Here is a 15,834-nt window from a genome sequence, read left to right on the forward strand (position 1 = left end):
ATTCCATCCAACCTCTCTGGCTTTACAAATAATCAAGTGGATACCACACTTAAAATTTGGTATCAGTTTAGGAAACACTTCACATATAAGTCAACATCTACTTTAGCTCCTTTACTGAACAATAATTTATTTCAACCTCCGCTTACAGATTCAACCTTTCTCGCATGGCATTATAAAGGCCTGAAATGTTTTGACGATCTTTACAAGGATGGTATTTTTCGCAGCTTTACAGATCTCTCAGGAGAATTTCATCTCCCACCTTCTCATCTCTTTCGATACTTTCAAATTAGACACTGCGCTAAAGCTTTGTTTCCAGTTTTTCCCTCCTCGCCGCCGACCCTACAGTGGGAGGTGCTTTTAAACCACGATCCACTTCAAAAATCACTCATCTCTAAAGTTTATAATGAACTTCTGTCTTTTGATTGCTCTCCAGTTACTAAAGTTAGGGCTGCCTGGGAAGATGAACTGGATCTAAACTTGGAGGATGACTGGTGGGACACTGCTCTTAAGAAAATGTACACAAGTTCATCCTGCGCTCGTCTCACACTTATACAGTTTAAAGTACTGTTTAGAGTCCACTTTTCTAAAGCTCGACTGTCGCAAATCTATCCCAGTATCATTGACAAATGCGACAAATGTCATGCCTCATCCTGCAATTTAACCCATATGTTCTACTCTTGTCTGCTATTCTCTCGCTTTTGGTTGAATTATTTTGACACCATGTCAAAAATACTTTCAGTGATTAGAAAAGTCTCCCCCATGTTGCCATATTCGGGCTCCCAGAGGACCATAACCGGTTTACATCTACTCAATTAGACATTTTAGCTTTTACTTCCATACTGGCAAGACGCCACCTTCTTCTCCACTGGAAGTCGACTAAAGCTCCCTCTAACACTCAGTGGCTCAACGACACCATGTCTTTTCTAAATCTGGAAAAGATCAGATATTCAGTGAAAGGTAGCTCTAACAAATTTTATAATAAGTGGCTTCCCTTTCTTACATTCTTTCACTCTCTCCAGTCCCTGCCCCCTGATTGACACCCCCCCTCTCTCTTTTCTCTCTTTCTTCTTCCTTTTTATTTATTCATTTACTAATTCTTTTTTTTTTTATAGTTAATTTTTTTATACTGTGCAGCTTTAATACTTAATTATTACTTAATAGAATTTTCAGTTATTTATTGGTATTGTTCGCATGACCACGTTCATGTGGTCCATAAATTAAGAAAAACATCCTAGGAGGTAGACTGTATGTCTTACTCTTAACCCATCGAGATGCACAGTGTTTTTATGGTGTCAATACCTCTATATATTGTTAATTGTTGTACAGAGATCATGTGATACTCAATGTAAATTTGACATTGATTCCTGTTCTACTGTGCCTTACCTCCTAATAAAAATATATATAAAAAAATAAATAATAAGAATAATGTAACACTTCTTTCTGTGCGCAATCTTCCAAGAGAGACCAAATAACATTAACTCTAAAATAAACAAATAACATTGTGATGGAGCGGCCACACTCACACCCACGTCAAACAAACATGCAGTTTGCATCTGTCTTAATTAATTTATAGACTTAGCCTGGATGACATTTTAAATTAACCCACCAGAAATCATTATGTCAACAAATGTAAATACACACACCGTTTGAGTAGATTTGTTTCTTTATGCTGCTGGAAAAGCATTCATTACATGTAAATCATATGAGGCATTCAAATACAAAAATACGTTCTTGTTTATATGAATCTAATATATATAAATATTTGTTAATAGAATAGCTTAGTAGAACTCAACATAAAATCAATTTGTAGATATTTTGACAGTAAACTACGGTGATAGCATCACGATTAAGACTTTTTTAAATCATTACATTAGATTTGTCAAATTGTTTCATCAAGACAATATTGATGAATACAAATTCTCATTAGTTTCAGCCTAAACACATCCTCACCCCTGTGACACCCCCCCAATAATGCACACAACACAAGACATGTATTTTCAATTTAATTTCTTTTAATATAATCTTATTTACATTGTATTTTTTCATAAATGTTTAGTACATAGTAAGTTACAATACTCTTGCATCCATTACACAGTGAACTGAGAACCTAAAAAAAAGCAGATTGAAATGGTGCTGCTTAACAGTCGTCACTCTTCAATCTACGACAGATCTCAATGTTTTCCACATCACTCGCTCAACATTTAGGTTTTTTGATTTCATTCACTTCAATGGAGAATGAATGACTGTAAAGAGACTTTGTTCATTCATGGTGGTCTTGAGGAGGATGACTACTGACATTCAGGTTATTGACAAAAAGAGACGGGCAGAGAAAGATATCCAGGCTGGAGACACAAAGAAAGTTGGTGAAATGGATGATGAAACATGTACTAAAAGGCTGAGATTTTATTATACAAGTCACATACAACCGAAGAATTCCTGAAGCTGACTCCTTCTTTCCGTCCTCCTGGCTTGTTTTTGAAAAAATATCCAGGTCATGCCCCCGCTGGTCCTCTCGTGAACGTCAGTAGAGTTAGATTTTCAAATTAGGGCCGGGAAAAGTAAATCCCTTTCACTTCAATAAAAGTAACATGGTATTTTACACACCAACACACAAACAGTTTCCATACAATGAAAAAGAGTATTTCACCGCAATAAAATGGTTAAAAAATGTAACGAAATTCAATAAAACCCACTTTGTGGATTACTTGAATCACAAGTGAATTTTGACCCTTCAGCTCTGATAGAGGGGCTGATGAAGAGATTAGTGTCGGCTCTTTGTAGAGCACATAGCAGCTTGGTCGGTAATCACTTAGTAATAAATAATAGAATATTAGAGTGGATCAGAGTGGTCGCAGATACAAACGGAAGAGACAAAAAGTTACCAAACAAGAGGAGCAGGCTCATTTGATCTTTTTTTTTTTCTTTACAGCGTAACTGGGTGCCATGCCTGACACAGACACACACTCACACACACACACAGTCACTCAGACGCATTCACGCACACACACACCCACCCACCCAGGACAGTGGTTAAACATGAAGCATGAATATTAGTCGATCAATCAGCTTGTCAGACAGAAAAGACAATCGGTCTCCGCGTTGTTCTTCACACATTGAATTTCCACATCTCTTGTTCGCAGGCTCGTATGTGATTGGTTGATTCTGTCCAGAGAGACTCAAGCGCGACTGTGGCGGTTAGACATTCTGATGGATGACATCATAGCTTGTTAAAACTGAAGGATAAAAATGCTTCTTCAAAACATTTGAAAATTTTTAAAATACTTGTCCCCCCTCCTGCTGTGCTTCCTCCTTTTACCCCCAACAGTCCGGTGGTGAAGAGGCGGCAAGAGACTGTTCTTGTGATGCTTGGCTGCTCAGTATACGCTCCGTATACATCATATTCCGTTTGTGTGTGTGTGCATATGTAAAATGTCAAATAGTCGTGTGCAAGCACAAGTGTAATTGTGTGTTTGTTGGTATTGGATTCATCACTCCACAGCGAAGCCACAGGTCTCCTCCACAGCCGTCAGCAGTTTCTCGTAAAGTTTCTCATAAGACTCGTAGGGTGGGACGTCTATCCTGTTAAAACTAGACACAGAAAAGAGAGATGAGTCCCTCCAGGCCGAAAAAAACAATGTTGATCGAGAAGAGCATTTTGTCCTCTTAGGTTTCCTTACCATGTGTGGGCCTTGGGCAGGTTGTCTGTGTTGGCGTCTATCAAATGGATGGTGAAGAGCCTTGGTCCTGCAGAACCTGTAGAACCTTACACACATTCATTCTAGTTATCACTGCCCTATTCTGGTACACAGTGAATCACACTGCATTTACGGTCCTGTTCAAACCTGCTGTTAATAACTATCCTGAGAAATGATTCACTTCCCTGCTGTATATGCAACTACATGCTTACATCATTCATGTTCACGAAGATCAAATGATGTTGTTTCAGCCCTGTCTGAGTTTACAGATGTGATGGATGAGTGTTTGTGTGAGTGTCAGTTATTGTGAAACCGTGAGGGTGGTCCCAGGACACATTTGTGTTCACACAGCTAGAATGAAGCCACATGCGTCACACACCTCCTCCCAATGTGGTCGGAGTAATCATAACTCAAGACGCATTGAGGAAACATGTGTTTATATGTGTACTTAGCTCTGACCACTTGTGATCAGATAGCTCAGGACTGACGTTAATCCCAGGTCTGAACGGGGACTAAAACGTTAACATTTCTCAATTAACTGATAACAATAGAATTATCTATTTTAACTGGCCTGCATAAAAACTGCATGTATAGTGTGTGTGTGGCGTCTGAGCCAGTGCCTGACCCACCCTGCAGTGCTTTGAAACCCTGTAGCGGGACCCTGGTGGAGCCGGTGACGAACTGCAGCAGGCGTCCTCTCCTCTCCTCACTGAAGGCCTCCACCGCCTGCCAGAACCACCGAACCACATTGCTTTCACTTGTGCAGTGCTTCAGCCGGGTGTTTGTCTTCCAGTCTGCAAGGTCGATCTTCCCCAAGCCACCGATGATCAACTGGACGAGGGGAATGGGAATGGATAAAAACAAGATGACTCAATATAAACACCATGCATTTAGACTACATATTGGCCAAAACCAAACAAATAGGACTGAAATGTCCCTTATAGCTCAATGATACAGAAGTTGAAATATTAAATATCTCTCAGTCAGCACAATTACCTCAAGTTCTTTATGGTCGAACGGTTTGAGGAGGTGTTGGGGGATGAGTTCACTGAATCCCTTCTGTAGAGCCAGAAACTGGGCTTCGATTCCTCGCATGAACCTCCAGTTCACGTAAAGTCTGAAAAACACAAACACAGGTGATGTGAGCCAAATAGAAATAGTGTTAATAAAACCATCGAGCATAACAGCGCTTATATTGTTTATGCTGTATCTAGGGAAACACATTAGAGAAGAACCTCAAACAGATGGAACATAACTCTCTTTGTTCTCACCTGACATATTCTTTCTTGTTGTCCTCTGTGACGGGGATATTCCGTCCATTTGGCTTGAGTTCATGTTGCGAAAACTTCCCAAAGGCGTTGTGCTCCACGCAGAATGTGTGGTCGAGGACCGAAGTGATGTCATTCTCTCTGCGTTGGGAGTACAAGAGTAAATTTCAGTCAAAGAGAAAATCTATCCATGTCCAGAAGGGGACAGTGCACGACCACTGAGAGATGTATTTATAATAAGAGCTTTCTGCTGTCAGATTGACTTGAATTTGATTCATCATGACGGAGGGATTTGACTTGTGCAGGTTAATGTGCTCACAATATCCAGACGAGACTCTTGTGCAACTCCGGGTCGGTGGTCTCCAGGTCGTTGAGCTGGATGGGTTTGCCCAGCAGCTGTTTGTAGAAGGGCAGCGTGAAACTCCCGTTGATGTAGTGACCGTGGAAAACTGCAAGGCCCATCACACGACCCACAAAGTGGAAATATGACAAGTGGTCCTGAAAGTAGGCAACACAAAGAGACACAGTCAGAGTCGGAGAGAGGCCTCTTATATAGCCCAGCCATGAAGGGCTTTATGTGTCTGTGTGAACTCACGGGGTTGATGGAGGAGTCGGGGTTGATTTGTAGCGTATAGATATTGTCTGTTGAGTATTGGAACAGGCCGTAGTATGGGTTCAACATTTCATGACAAAGCAGGTACAGCCACTCCCTATAGAAAACCAGCACATGGTTAACAAAAGTTCAAAAGTTACAGAGTTTGGTAAATAAATGATTTACAGGAAACAAAAAGAGAAGTGCTGAGAGAAAGTTCTCAGGTCTGTTGAAGCTTAATGAAAGGAATGGAAACTATTTCTGACTAAGTTCAACAGATGAAAAATATTGTACATGCCTGACAATACAAGACGAACCAGGGAAACCTGCTCAGCCACATGATTATTAATACGAGCCGACACTGAAGAGGCTCAATAAAAAAATAGTTATATCAATATTGTGAGGACTAGCCAAGGAGTCAGAGCTCCCAAGAAAAGTTATATTCATATCACGATCTTATTTGCTCTGTATTTTGATTTCCTAAGCACCTGTGTACTAAGGAAGCTACTATTTCTTTACCGTTTTAAACTGGAGCCTATATTTAGTTCAGATATATAAATGGTGCTCAAGGGCGGGATGATGAATTACCTGGCCACCCCACCGTAGTCCAGACCCTCCTCTCCCCTGAACTTCACCATGAGACGCTTCTTCAGGTCTTTGGGCCTCATCTTCATTATTTGCCGATATGACTCCTGCAGCAACACACACAACATTAATACATTCATATATATGATCAGATACTCATGATCACAGTGATACACAGCACAGCTCTTTAGCTCAGTGATGTTCTATTCAGCGGTTTATTAATAGGAACAACCAGTGCGGATTTTGTTTCTACAGAGAGATGACACTGAAACAATGGTTTGCTGTAACTGGTGTAGAAGTCAGGAGGAGTGTGGCTGTATAAATAAAAATGTTCACATTTGTACAACTGTTCGAACGGTCTGTATGTGTGTATCTTGGAGAGGTTGTGATTTCTTTCAGCTGGTTCTTTTACAACTTTCGTTACTTCCTGGTTGCACCCACCTCAAAGATCTCCTCCCGGGACACCTCTATACGACAGTGTCCTGCTTGCGGCTGCTGCAATGACAGTTCGTGCCGGAGCAGCTTCAGCTTATGGACCAAGTCTCTCTCGTAGCGTGCTGCCACGTCTCCTTCTCCTCCTCCACTGACGCCGCCTACTCCGCCACCTCCTCCATCCTCGCCCCCCACATCCATCTGGGGGGTTTGGGAGGATTCCTTCGCTTGGGATTGCTGGCTGGAAGTGTTGAGAAGCAGAAGAAGACGGGGGGAAGAGACAACATGGAGAGGAAGAGATGGTTTGAAAGAAAGACAGGAAAAAGCATTAAATACCATGCATTCACTTTGAGTAGCTTAATCTATTGCAAGTCTGCATTTCTGTAAATCACACTGTGCAGCCGAAACATAGCTGATGACGGTTAGTAGGTCATGTTCATAACCAGTCTGAGTTCAGCATTATAGCAGCAACAGATTAGGTTAACAACAGATTAAGTCAGGAAACCACTAACACCGTTTTCAGACATGAACTCCGTGTGAGAATGTCCGTGCAATGGGGTCCGAACTTTCTCTGGAGTTTGCCTTTCACATATGAAGAAAGAAGCAGGAGATGCTATGTTCAGATGCTTTCTGTTTAGAGCACATCTTTCCAAGTGGATTTCTTTGTCGGCGTCTTCTACGTATATAGGAGTTCTTTTTCATCCAGAGATATTTGTTTTCTTTTTCTCAGTTTTCTGTCCGTTGCATGTTAGAACCGCCCACTTGTTGGCGGTGAATCCTCAGCAGAATCTCCTGCGGTAATTCTCACATGGACATTATATAGAGTTTTCACTAAGGGGCTTGTTAAAGAAACGCCGGCAAATGTCCACAGCTACTGACTCGGACATATGCATTCTCACACACACACACCCTCTGGATAATCTCAGGAGAACAAGTTTTTAAGTACGTGTGCATTCCTGTACCTGATGATGGTGTGTAGGCGTGGATCTGTGAACTGTGTGGTTCTGTTGTTGTGGTCCACAAAGTAGATCCGACCGGACACAGTGCTTCGGACCTCCCAGCCCACCGGCAGCGGACCAAGCTCCTCGCAGCTCACACTGGCCAGGTCCCTGCAGCAGAGACAAAAGCTCTTTAGCTTTTATAATCCTATACACTGTATGTTCTCAACATATCTTACTGATGCAGGAGGCCCAAGGAAATAACCTGAGAGATTTTCTTTTAAACTATTGGTCTAATTCCTGGAGCATTTGAGTTCTTCTGTTTAATGATGCACAAAGTGATGCTACCATGAAATTGAGGGCACTTTCATACATTTCTGAATCAATGCCTTAACTGGAACAAAGACGTAAGTGTATAAACAGAAAACAGTATCCTCTGATGCTGAAATGACCTAGTTCTTCAGCAGGGTTAGTTCTAGGGGAATCTCGTTTCAGGTAAAGCTTGGACTAGAGCCAGGGGGGAGTGATCGTACCGTGGTATCCGAGGGTCGTGCCAGGTACTGACACCTGTCTGTGTGTGTAGGAAATACACCTGGCCCTGCACCGTTGTTCGTTGCTCTGTTTAATTAAGAAAAACAAAGAAAGATGTTAAGTGACTATATAAAGTCGACATGAGAGATTTCATTCAGATAAATATCAAGTGTTGATCAGGGAAGTGTTGGACGGACCATATCCTTCTGGTAGATCTGGCGGCTGGTGCCCGTGAGGTCTGTTCTGAGGGGTGTGGCCGTGGCCTCTGGAGTCCTGTCCTCTGATTCGCTGGGTCTGAAGACGACCCTCCTGACCGGGTGAGTCAAGCCGGCAGTTCCCACCCCCCGCCGCACCAGTGGGGTCAGAGTAGGGCAGCGGTTCTTCACTGAAACATCCCTCAAACACAGGCCTAAACATACAAAAACCCACACACAGGTTCATGGTTAAACAAGATACTGTCTTTTCAGGAAATCGAATTTGATCCACCAAGAAAATATCAAGTATTTTGTTTTCACAGTTAAATCTTTCAAGTCAGAAATCGAGATATTCAATAATCTATGAAACATGTTTTAACATTTAGTAATCGTTTGTCAAAATGTGACTACAGGACTTTGGCGGCGTTATGTCCGGTGACACACTCACCCATCATTTTCCAACAGTCCTCTGCAGTCCACCACAGGGCCTCCGCTGCCAATGCGATCTCGTGTCTGTAAGCTCACTGAGACAAGAAGGGATCCGAGTGAAGACAGGCGGCACGTTTCAGAGTGAGATCAAAGTGATAAAAAGATCTGTGAATTCATCCTTACCAACGATCTGCCCCCGCACCGCATCGCTGTCCGAGGGGTTGAGCTTACATAGATCTAGACGCTGGTCTGGAAAGAGAAGGTGAAGGAAATACATTCAGTTAATTCCACACCTGAAAATAAACAATCTCACAGACCTGATCCTCGAGTGTGTATGAATTTATATCTGAGCACTGGAAAAAGAAAAGGTAGACTTACAGCCTGTGTCTTTTAGCCTGCTGATGGCATTAGAAAGAAGTCGTATGCAGCCAAGGAAGCCCGCCCCCTGTCGTTTATGGATCTTTTTGTGGTTCCATATACTGATGGTGATGGAGTCTGTCTTTCCGATGTAGCTAAAAGAGAAACATCATCACGATCTAATGTCTTCACTTTGAAAGCAAAACACTTAATCAATAACAGGGTGCATTTAATAAGTGAGCACTTCATTTAATATTGATTTTAAGTACAGCTACAGTTCATTGTGTTTAACATCTCAACGACAATCAGCATCATTCAGAACACGAGTAGGTGAGTGTGGTGCAGGAGACTCACAGGTCATAGTGCTGATTCCATTTGGGATCCAGTGTGCTCTTGACTGTGTCTGTCGAGTGGCATTGACCTGATCCGTCCACCACAACTTTGGCAAATGGATCTGGCAGACCTGCATGCACATAATTCAGTTGTTTGCACACACATAATAAACTCACAAAGAAAATAGTAAGAGTGTAGCATGCAACACTCTTCACAACAAAATCAAAATCTCCATCACTGCACACATTCAGCTAAATGAATTGTTCTTATCTGCATCTTGTTGTCTGTTATGCCAATAATGTCAGTTTTAAGTGAGGCTGCAGTCCACTCAGACAGGCCAGATGAACTTGTTATGATGGTGCTATCACAGGTCAACACTGCTCCTCCCTGCTGTGAGGGAACGAGGGGAATGCGTAGTATGATCATAGCGCACAGCAAGCGAGCCGCAGCAAAGCCAATTTATGCGGATTTGCTTTTGATGGCACAAACGGCTCCTTAATGACACACATAATCATCATCACCAATCACCACACTGTCGGATTCACACACACAATAGAGGTACTTACGAAAGAAGTCTTTCTTCGCGAGGTTCTTGGCACATAATACTGCAAAACAAAAAAATCATTATGAACAAAATGCCACAGACACAGAAATATGTAAATGATCTCCGTGTGTGTGTAGGCTGCTGCAAATGGATGCTGCAGCAGATAAAATCAACTGAGGAGGAACAATGTTGGACAGGATAATATATGAATGCCGCGGATGGTAATGAGCAGGAAAACTTATGTGACATGCAGACAGGGGGAGACGTAAAGTATAGGCTAGTGTCAGGACCATGGCGCACACACGCACACAACGCCCACAGTGAGAGTGGCAGAATGCCTTCTCTGCCACATCATCTTTGTGGATTCAGAGAGCAGCTCTGATCTGACCAAGACAATGTGAATTTATGAGTCTGTGCTAAGTATTTAGTTTACTGCGTGTGTGGGCGAGTGTTTTTGTTTGACAGACAGTCTGTGTGGTGCCACAGCCGGCATATGTCACTCTAGGTTAAATCTGCTGCAACAGACAACTGAACCACATGAAGCCAATTTTTAGAAACGCACTCATGTCCAGTCTGTCACAATACGACTTGATTATAGGGCAGTGTGGACGAAAACAAGCTGCTTGTGTGTATTCAAGGCTGATGTAATGACCTCAGAGAGTGACTGCTACAAAAAACATTTAAACTATGATTAACACTGCAGGTCAGAATGGGAAATACTGTTACTTTTCCATTTAAGCCCATTATTGTAAACTTCATTCGGTCCAATGTAAGCATGAACATAATCAGAAAGAGATGCATCATCCCGACAAACCCAAAATATTAGAAAGCAGCAGTACCGCCATATTGAAGAAGATTTTTTTGAGATTTCGGGTAAGTCGTAATTTATAAGAAATACATGACACAACAGGTTTTAAGTGTTTTTTAGGAAACAGCCCTAAATGAGAAACACTTCATCTGGATCCAAACTCTTGATACCAATCTCATCGTTTCTTAAGAAACTGTGAAACCTCTTTGAATAACACAGATGTAACCAACGATGTGCAGCCAACCACTACCAAACCTTTCCTCCTCCACTAAAGAGGCAATTTCCTTTGAGTTCATGTGGTTCTTTCTGCGGAATATACACAGATTCTTTCACAATCTTTTCAAAGCCCTCGTTATTACGATGTGGAGCCGATGTGACAAAAGATGAAGTATTTCCCTAGTTATACAACCTGTACTAAAAGTATAACTTCAGAATATGCTCCACGTTCCTCATGTCAACATGTTCCTGTCTTGGCTCAAAAGAACAAAAGCAATTTATGATCGACATCACCGTATCTCTGCTTTGAAATCCATTTACAATCTGATATGATTTGGCCCAGACATCTATCTAGGAAGTTAGTCAGTCAGCCGGTGGTTAAGGATGTGGTGACTGTGGTGGCGTAGATGTGTCTAGTGCAGGCCCATCTATTTCCTGTGATTAACGCGTGGAGAATGGCTGCAGGATATCCTTCTCTCTTCCTCATCATTCCCTTTGATTCCTCCTCCTCTTCATCCTCCCCCTGACTCATACATTCCACGGCGAAACCTCATCTTTTCTACGCAGACACAATGAAAGAAACACAGCGACAGGGAGAGAGAATCAAGTTTCCTCCTCTTCCTGATGAGCAGGAGAGGACTTTCTCTGTCACTGTCACTCCTGCGCTCTCCTCCCCTCTCACCCTCCAATCTCTTGCCAGGGACAAGAGACACCCCTACTTTCACCCTATCTCTCTTTCTTTCTGCCTCTTGACCAGCTCTTCTGTGTTACTGAATGTGTGACAGGCCCTTTCACTGCATCTCAGGAAATTCCTCTTTCTGCCAAGGTCAGTGCTGGTGAAGACACACACAGCCACAGTTCAGCTGGTTCTCAGTTCTTCCCCTAATACCGCTGTCTCCTTTTAATGCCATTTTTTTGTCCTCTTTAAAAAAAAAAGTGAGAGTTGGGGAGAGGCCGTGCGGGGGACAAAGTCTATTCATCCAATCTTGAGTGAAAAAGCAGAAGTATTTTAAGGGAGATGAAGAAAAACGGAGCTCACTCTGTACCAGGTGAGCAGCTCCTCAAGGAATTTGAAGACACAGCAGGTTTTTAGCACAATTTACCATCTCACAAATATCTCAAGTGTTTGCACTACTGCTCACAGCTTAACTTCTTAGAACTTAAGATATTTTTCAGGTAAATGACAAGAACCCTAGAAGTTTAGAAGTTGATTAAAACGTCTCAAATCAGATAATAAATGGTCAAGTACTTTGATAACCATGGGCACACAAAACTTTATGAATGCTAAAATCCTTATGGATCCGACTAGACCGTCTTAAAAGGCAGTTTACAAGTGAAGTAAACGGACCAGTGCAATATCACAGTCTGTCTAACCATCATTCTTTTGCTCCTTTTCTCTTTAGTTATTCCTCATTGTCCCACTTCTCTGCCCTCTTTCCAGTTTCCCCTCTCTCCCTCTCCCTCCCTGCTGTCCTGACTTTGCCCTCGGCTGGCGCCTGGACAAGACGGCGTTCAATCCGACTAACGGGCACAAAAACCTCAAGCAGCACGTGTTGCTTCCATGAGAAAAATTAACATAATCCTGCTGAATCACTGATTCTTTCATTCATTCATGCAAGTGCATTTCTCACAACAAAGGCCATTTAGTTCAAAACAGAAAGACACTTATTCCCCATCTTTGATTTCTGTATCTTGCATTGTTGTGATCATGTATCTACATAAATAAATCAGGGCAGAAGAATCTGAACATTTGTCCCCAATGTCAGCATTTAAGGTTCAATAAATCCTGCCAGGATCTGAGTATCAGCAATTGTTTCCTTGAAACGTCTATTGTTCTTCCACATCTCACAAGAACACATTAAATACGGACATTTTTCTTGCACACAATTTGCGCCTCCTTCATGTTTTTTCCGCTCAAACCCAAGAACTGATGGCAGAGACAGAGAGACACAACAATCACCTCTTAGTTGACGAAAACACTTCCATACAAACACAAACCAATCTCCTAAACGTGAACCAATGTCAAACTTGCCTGGTCTGTTGTCTGAGTCCCTGCCACAGACACAGGCTTTCCCGATGTAGGCCAAACAAGCCCTCTCTCTGACAGACTAAACAGAGCACCGGCCAGCCCGGCAGCATTGCACTTCCATTGGCTCACCACACATTCCTTGCCCAATTAGAATTCCACTCATACCTATGGGGGCGGGACACACAGTCACGGGCAATAACTCCCGTTTGAATCCGAGCTGAAATAATGAATGACTGGTTCATAACCCCAACATACCAACAACATACTATTATCATTGTCAAGTCAATGTGCCGAGTACTTTCTTGATTGATGGTTTACTCTACTAAATGTGATTTATTACAATAAATGTCACATTAATACTTCTTTTAAAAGTAAAGACTGACTTTTGCTTTGGAGTGAAGGTTATGGCTTTAAAACTGATGCTCGGCAAAACATTATAAATCTGAGGCCAATAAATTATGTGTGATACTTCCCCACTGTGCTTGCATTTGCATAAGCACTATATATATATATATATTTATATCACATTATGTATCTATTGATTGAATTTATACTGTGATAACTGATATTGTTCTAGTGCCCAGGCCTTTGTGATACCTGCCAATTAAATGTAAACTGAAATGAGCGCGTCAGTCTAATTTTATTCTATTTTATTTATATGATTCTCTCGAAAGCTCAGAAAATGAGGAACAGAGTAGAAAAACAACCAGATGGCACTTTCAGCATCATTATTTTGACAACACCTTCCTACACAGATCTTTATAAACCAAACAAAGGCTCGAAATTGGGAGTTTTGCTCGGTTGTTATGACCCAGGGGGACCAGGCGGCTGCCCAGCGGCGGAGGGGTCATTACCATTTGAATGGAGGCCCCTGGATGCCCAGTGGGGTCACATTAGCTACAGTAAAAACCATTGTTCCAGCTGTGTGTGTCTGTGTGTGTGTGTGAGAGAGAGAGAGAGACTCCTATGTGTCCCGCAGAGGAGAGTCACACCAAATAAACCCGCACAGAAATGTCCGAGTGGACACTGAACCCTGGGAGACAACGTGTCCAGCCTCTCCGGACACACAGGACAGGTCCAGCGAGTCGGACTGATCCAGTTGTGGCTGCAGCTGACACAGCAGCGGAATCAATACCCAGAGCTAATCCAGGGCTAGCATGTCACATCTCCCCCGGTAGATCGATTCCCGGAGCGGCTGCCGGTTCGCTCCCATCCCCGGTGCAGGGTTCGGGTCGGATGGGGGTCCTCGACTGGTGGTCAGACTCCCCCACCCACCCAAAAATAAGGGTGTAACGTTAGCTAGCTGGTTAGCGTTAGCGGTCAACGTTGACTACAGTGTTGGTGTTAGCTAGCGCAGGGAAAGGGGGGGGGGGGTTAGCATCGGGTAAAGTTTCTGGCTAAATCGTGGGTGTTTCCAGGGACCCGGTAAACATTGGACTGGCCCGAGGTGTGAGCGGAAACCCCTGCGGGAGACAGGAGCTGCTTCCCGGCTCTCGTTTCGGTTCTTTGGTTGTTAGCATGTGAGCTAACAGGCTAGCACTTGTGCCCCTCACACAAACCGGATGTTTGGGCTAAAGGCTGAGCCACACTCCGCTAGCCCCGGCACTTGTACGACTGGCTCCGAACAACCGGAAGCTCCAGCGGGAAACAAAACACAGAACCAGCGTTTTTCCTGCGTTTGGTTCGTTACCTGTCAGTCGGATCTTGATGCTGGACCCGTTCCTCCTGGTCCCAGGGTTCGACATCCCTCCGGGAGGAGGACGCCGATCGCACACACGTCCCGTCGGAGCCTCGGGTCGGTACCGGCGGGTTCTTCTCGTGTCAGCGGGCCCCGAGCAGCCGCGGGTCGGATCCTGATCCGTCGCTTCCTCACGGACCGACACGGGTTCTTATTCCATGGCGAAGTCCTGCGCTCCGTCGAAGCCCGACGACACGGGAGAGCATTTTCGGGCAGGCTCACAGAACGCGTGCTGACGTCACAGGCTCTTAACGGGGAGGGAGCGTTCGCGTGCTCGCGTCCGGGAAGCGTGGGCGTGCCCGCGAGGCCGGGATTCCTCCATCCAACAAAGCGCATCAGGTTCAGTTTGATTTATTTTAAAAAAAACACTTTAGCCCTAAAACTGCCTTTATTCTTTAACATTGTTGAGATTATTTTTATATCACTAGTTTTATATATTAGGTTTTTATCTATTTACATGTGCTAAACTTTAATTTAAAGCTTTTGTACAGCTTCAGTTATTATATGAATTAACTCATCATATATCTGTATTGTCAATATCACCATTAGCAGATACTTTTTCACAGTGACACCTAGACTTTCATCTCACTGCAATAAGACTTATTCTTAACTTATCCTTAACTTTTTATTGTTCTTATGCTCTTGTATCTATCTATCTATCTATCTATCTATCTATCTATCTATCTATCTGTCTGTCTGTCTGTCTGTCTGTCTGTCTGTCTGTCTGTCTGTCTGTCTGTCTGTCTGTCTGTCTGTCTGTCTGTCTGTCTGTCTGTCTGTCTGTCTGTCTGTCTGTCTGTCTGTCTGTCTGTCTGTCTGTCTGTCTGTCTGTCTATCTATCTATCTATCTATCTATCTATCTATCTATCTATCTATCTATCTATCTATCTATCTATCTATCTATCTATCTATCTATCTATATCTATCTATCTATCTATCTATCTATCTATCTATCTATCTATCTATCTATCTATCTCTATCTATCTATCTATCTATCTATCTATCTATCTATCTATCTATCTATCTATCTATCTATCTATCTATCTATCTATCTATCTATCTATCTATCTATCTATCTATCTACAGACAATGCAACAGGACAGTGGTGGAGGATGTCAAAAGTACAAGACATTCACTTTTCTACT

At 42.8% G+C, this 15,834-nt stretch overlaps 1 protein-coding gene across 2 annotated transcripts; it reads right to left on the bottom strand.

Moving 5' to 3' along the window:
• Positions 1 to 1,992: 1,992 nt before the first annotated feature.
• On the bottom strand, positions 1,993 to 14,903 carry smurf1 (SMAD specific E3 ubiquitin protein ligase 1). 2 transcript variants are annotated; one of them, XM_061089625.1, is made up of 18 exons: positions 14,642 to 14,903; positions 9,921 to 9,959; positions 9,376 to 9,484; positions 9,043 to 9,176; positions 8,848 to 8,913; positions 8,684 to 8,759; positions 8,239 to 8,450; positions 8,044 to 8,128; positions 7,535 to 7,681; positions 6,582 to 6,813; positions 6,144 to 6,247; positions 5,559 to 5,673; positions 5,283 to 5,461; positions 4,967 to 5,104; positions 4,692 to 4,812; positions 4,325 to 4,526; positions 3,678 to 3,753; positions 1,993 to 3,588 (listed from the first exon to the last, which is right to left on the bottom strand). In XM_061089625.1, the coding sequence occupies exons 1-18, from the start codon at positions 14,694 to 14,696 to the stop codon at positions 3,489 to 3,491; spliced, it is 2,190 nt and encodes a 729-aa protein (XP_060945608.1). In that variant the 5' UTR covers positions 14,697 to 14,903; the 3' UTR covers positions 1,993 to 3,488. The 2 variants fall into 2 exon arrangements, with proteins under 2 accessions (XP_060945608.1, XP_060945607.1); XM_061089624.1 differs by having other exon boundaries at positions 3,678 to 3,762.
• Between the last annotated feature and the right edge of the window lie 931 nt (positions 14,904 to 15,834).

This window comes from Limanda limanda, chromosome 17, assembly GCF_963576545.1.
Source record: "Limanda limanda chromosome 17, fLimLim1.1, whole genome shotgun sequence".
NCBI lineage: Eukaryota > Metazoa > Chordata > Actinopteri > Pleuronectiformes > Pleuronectidae > Limanda > Limanda limanda.

Coding starts and splice junctions, on each gene's coding strand:
- smurf1 (XM_061089624.1), bottom strand. CDS start 14,696: ATGTCGAACCCTGGGACCAGGAGGAACGGGTCCAGCATCAAGATCCGA. Junction 8,760..8,847: donor GGTGCGGGGGCAGATCGTTG/GTAAGGATGAAT, acceptor TTCTTGTCTCAG/TGAGCTTACAGACACGAGAT. Junction 5,674..6,143: donor GACTACGGTGGGGTGGCCAG/GTAATTCATCAT, acceptor GGTTTTCTATAG/GGAGTGGCTGTACCTGCTTT.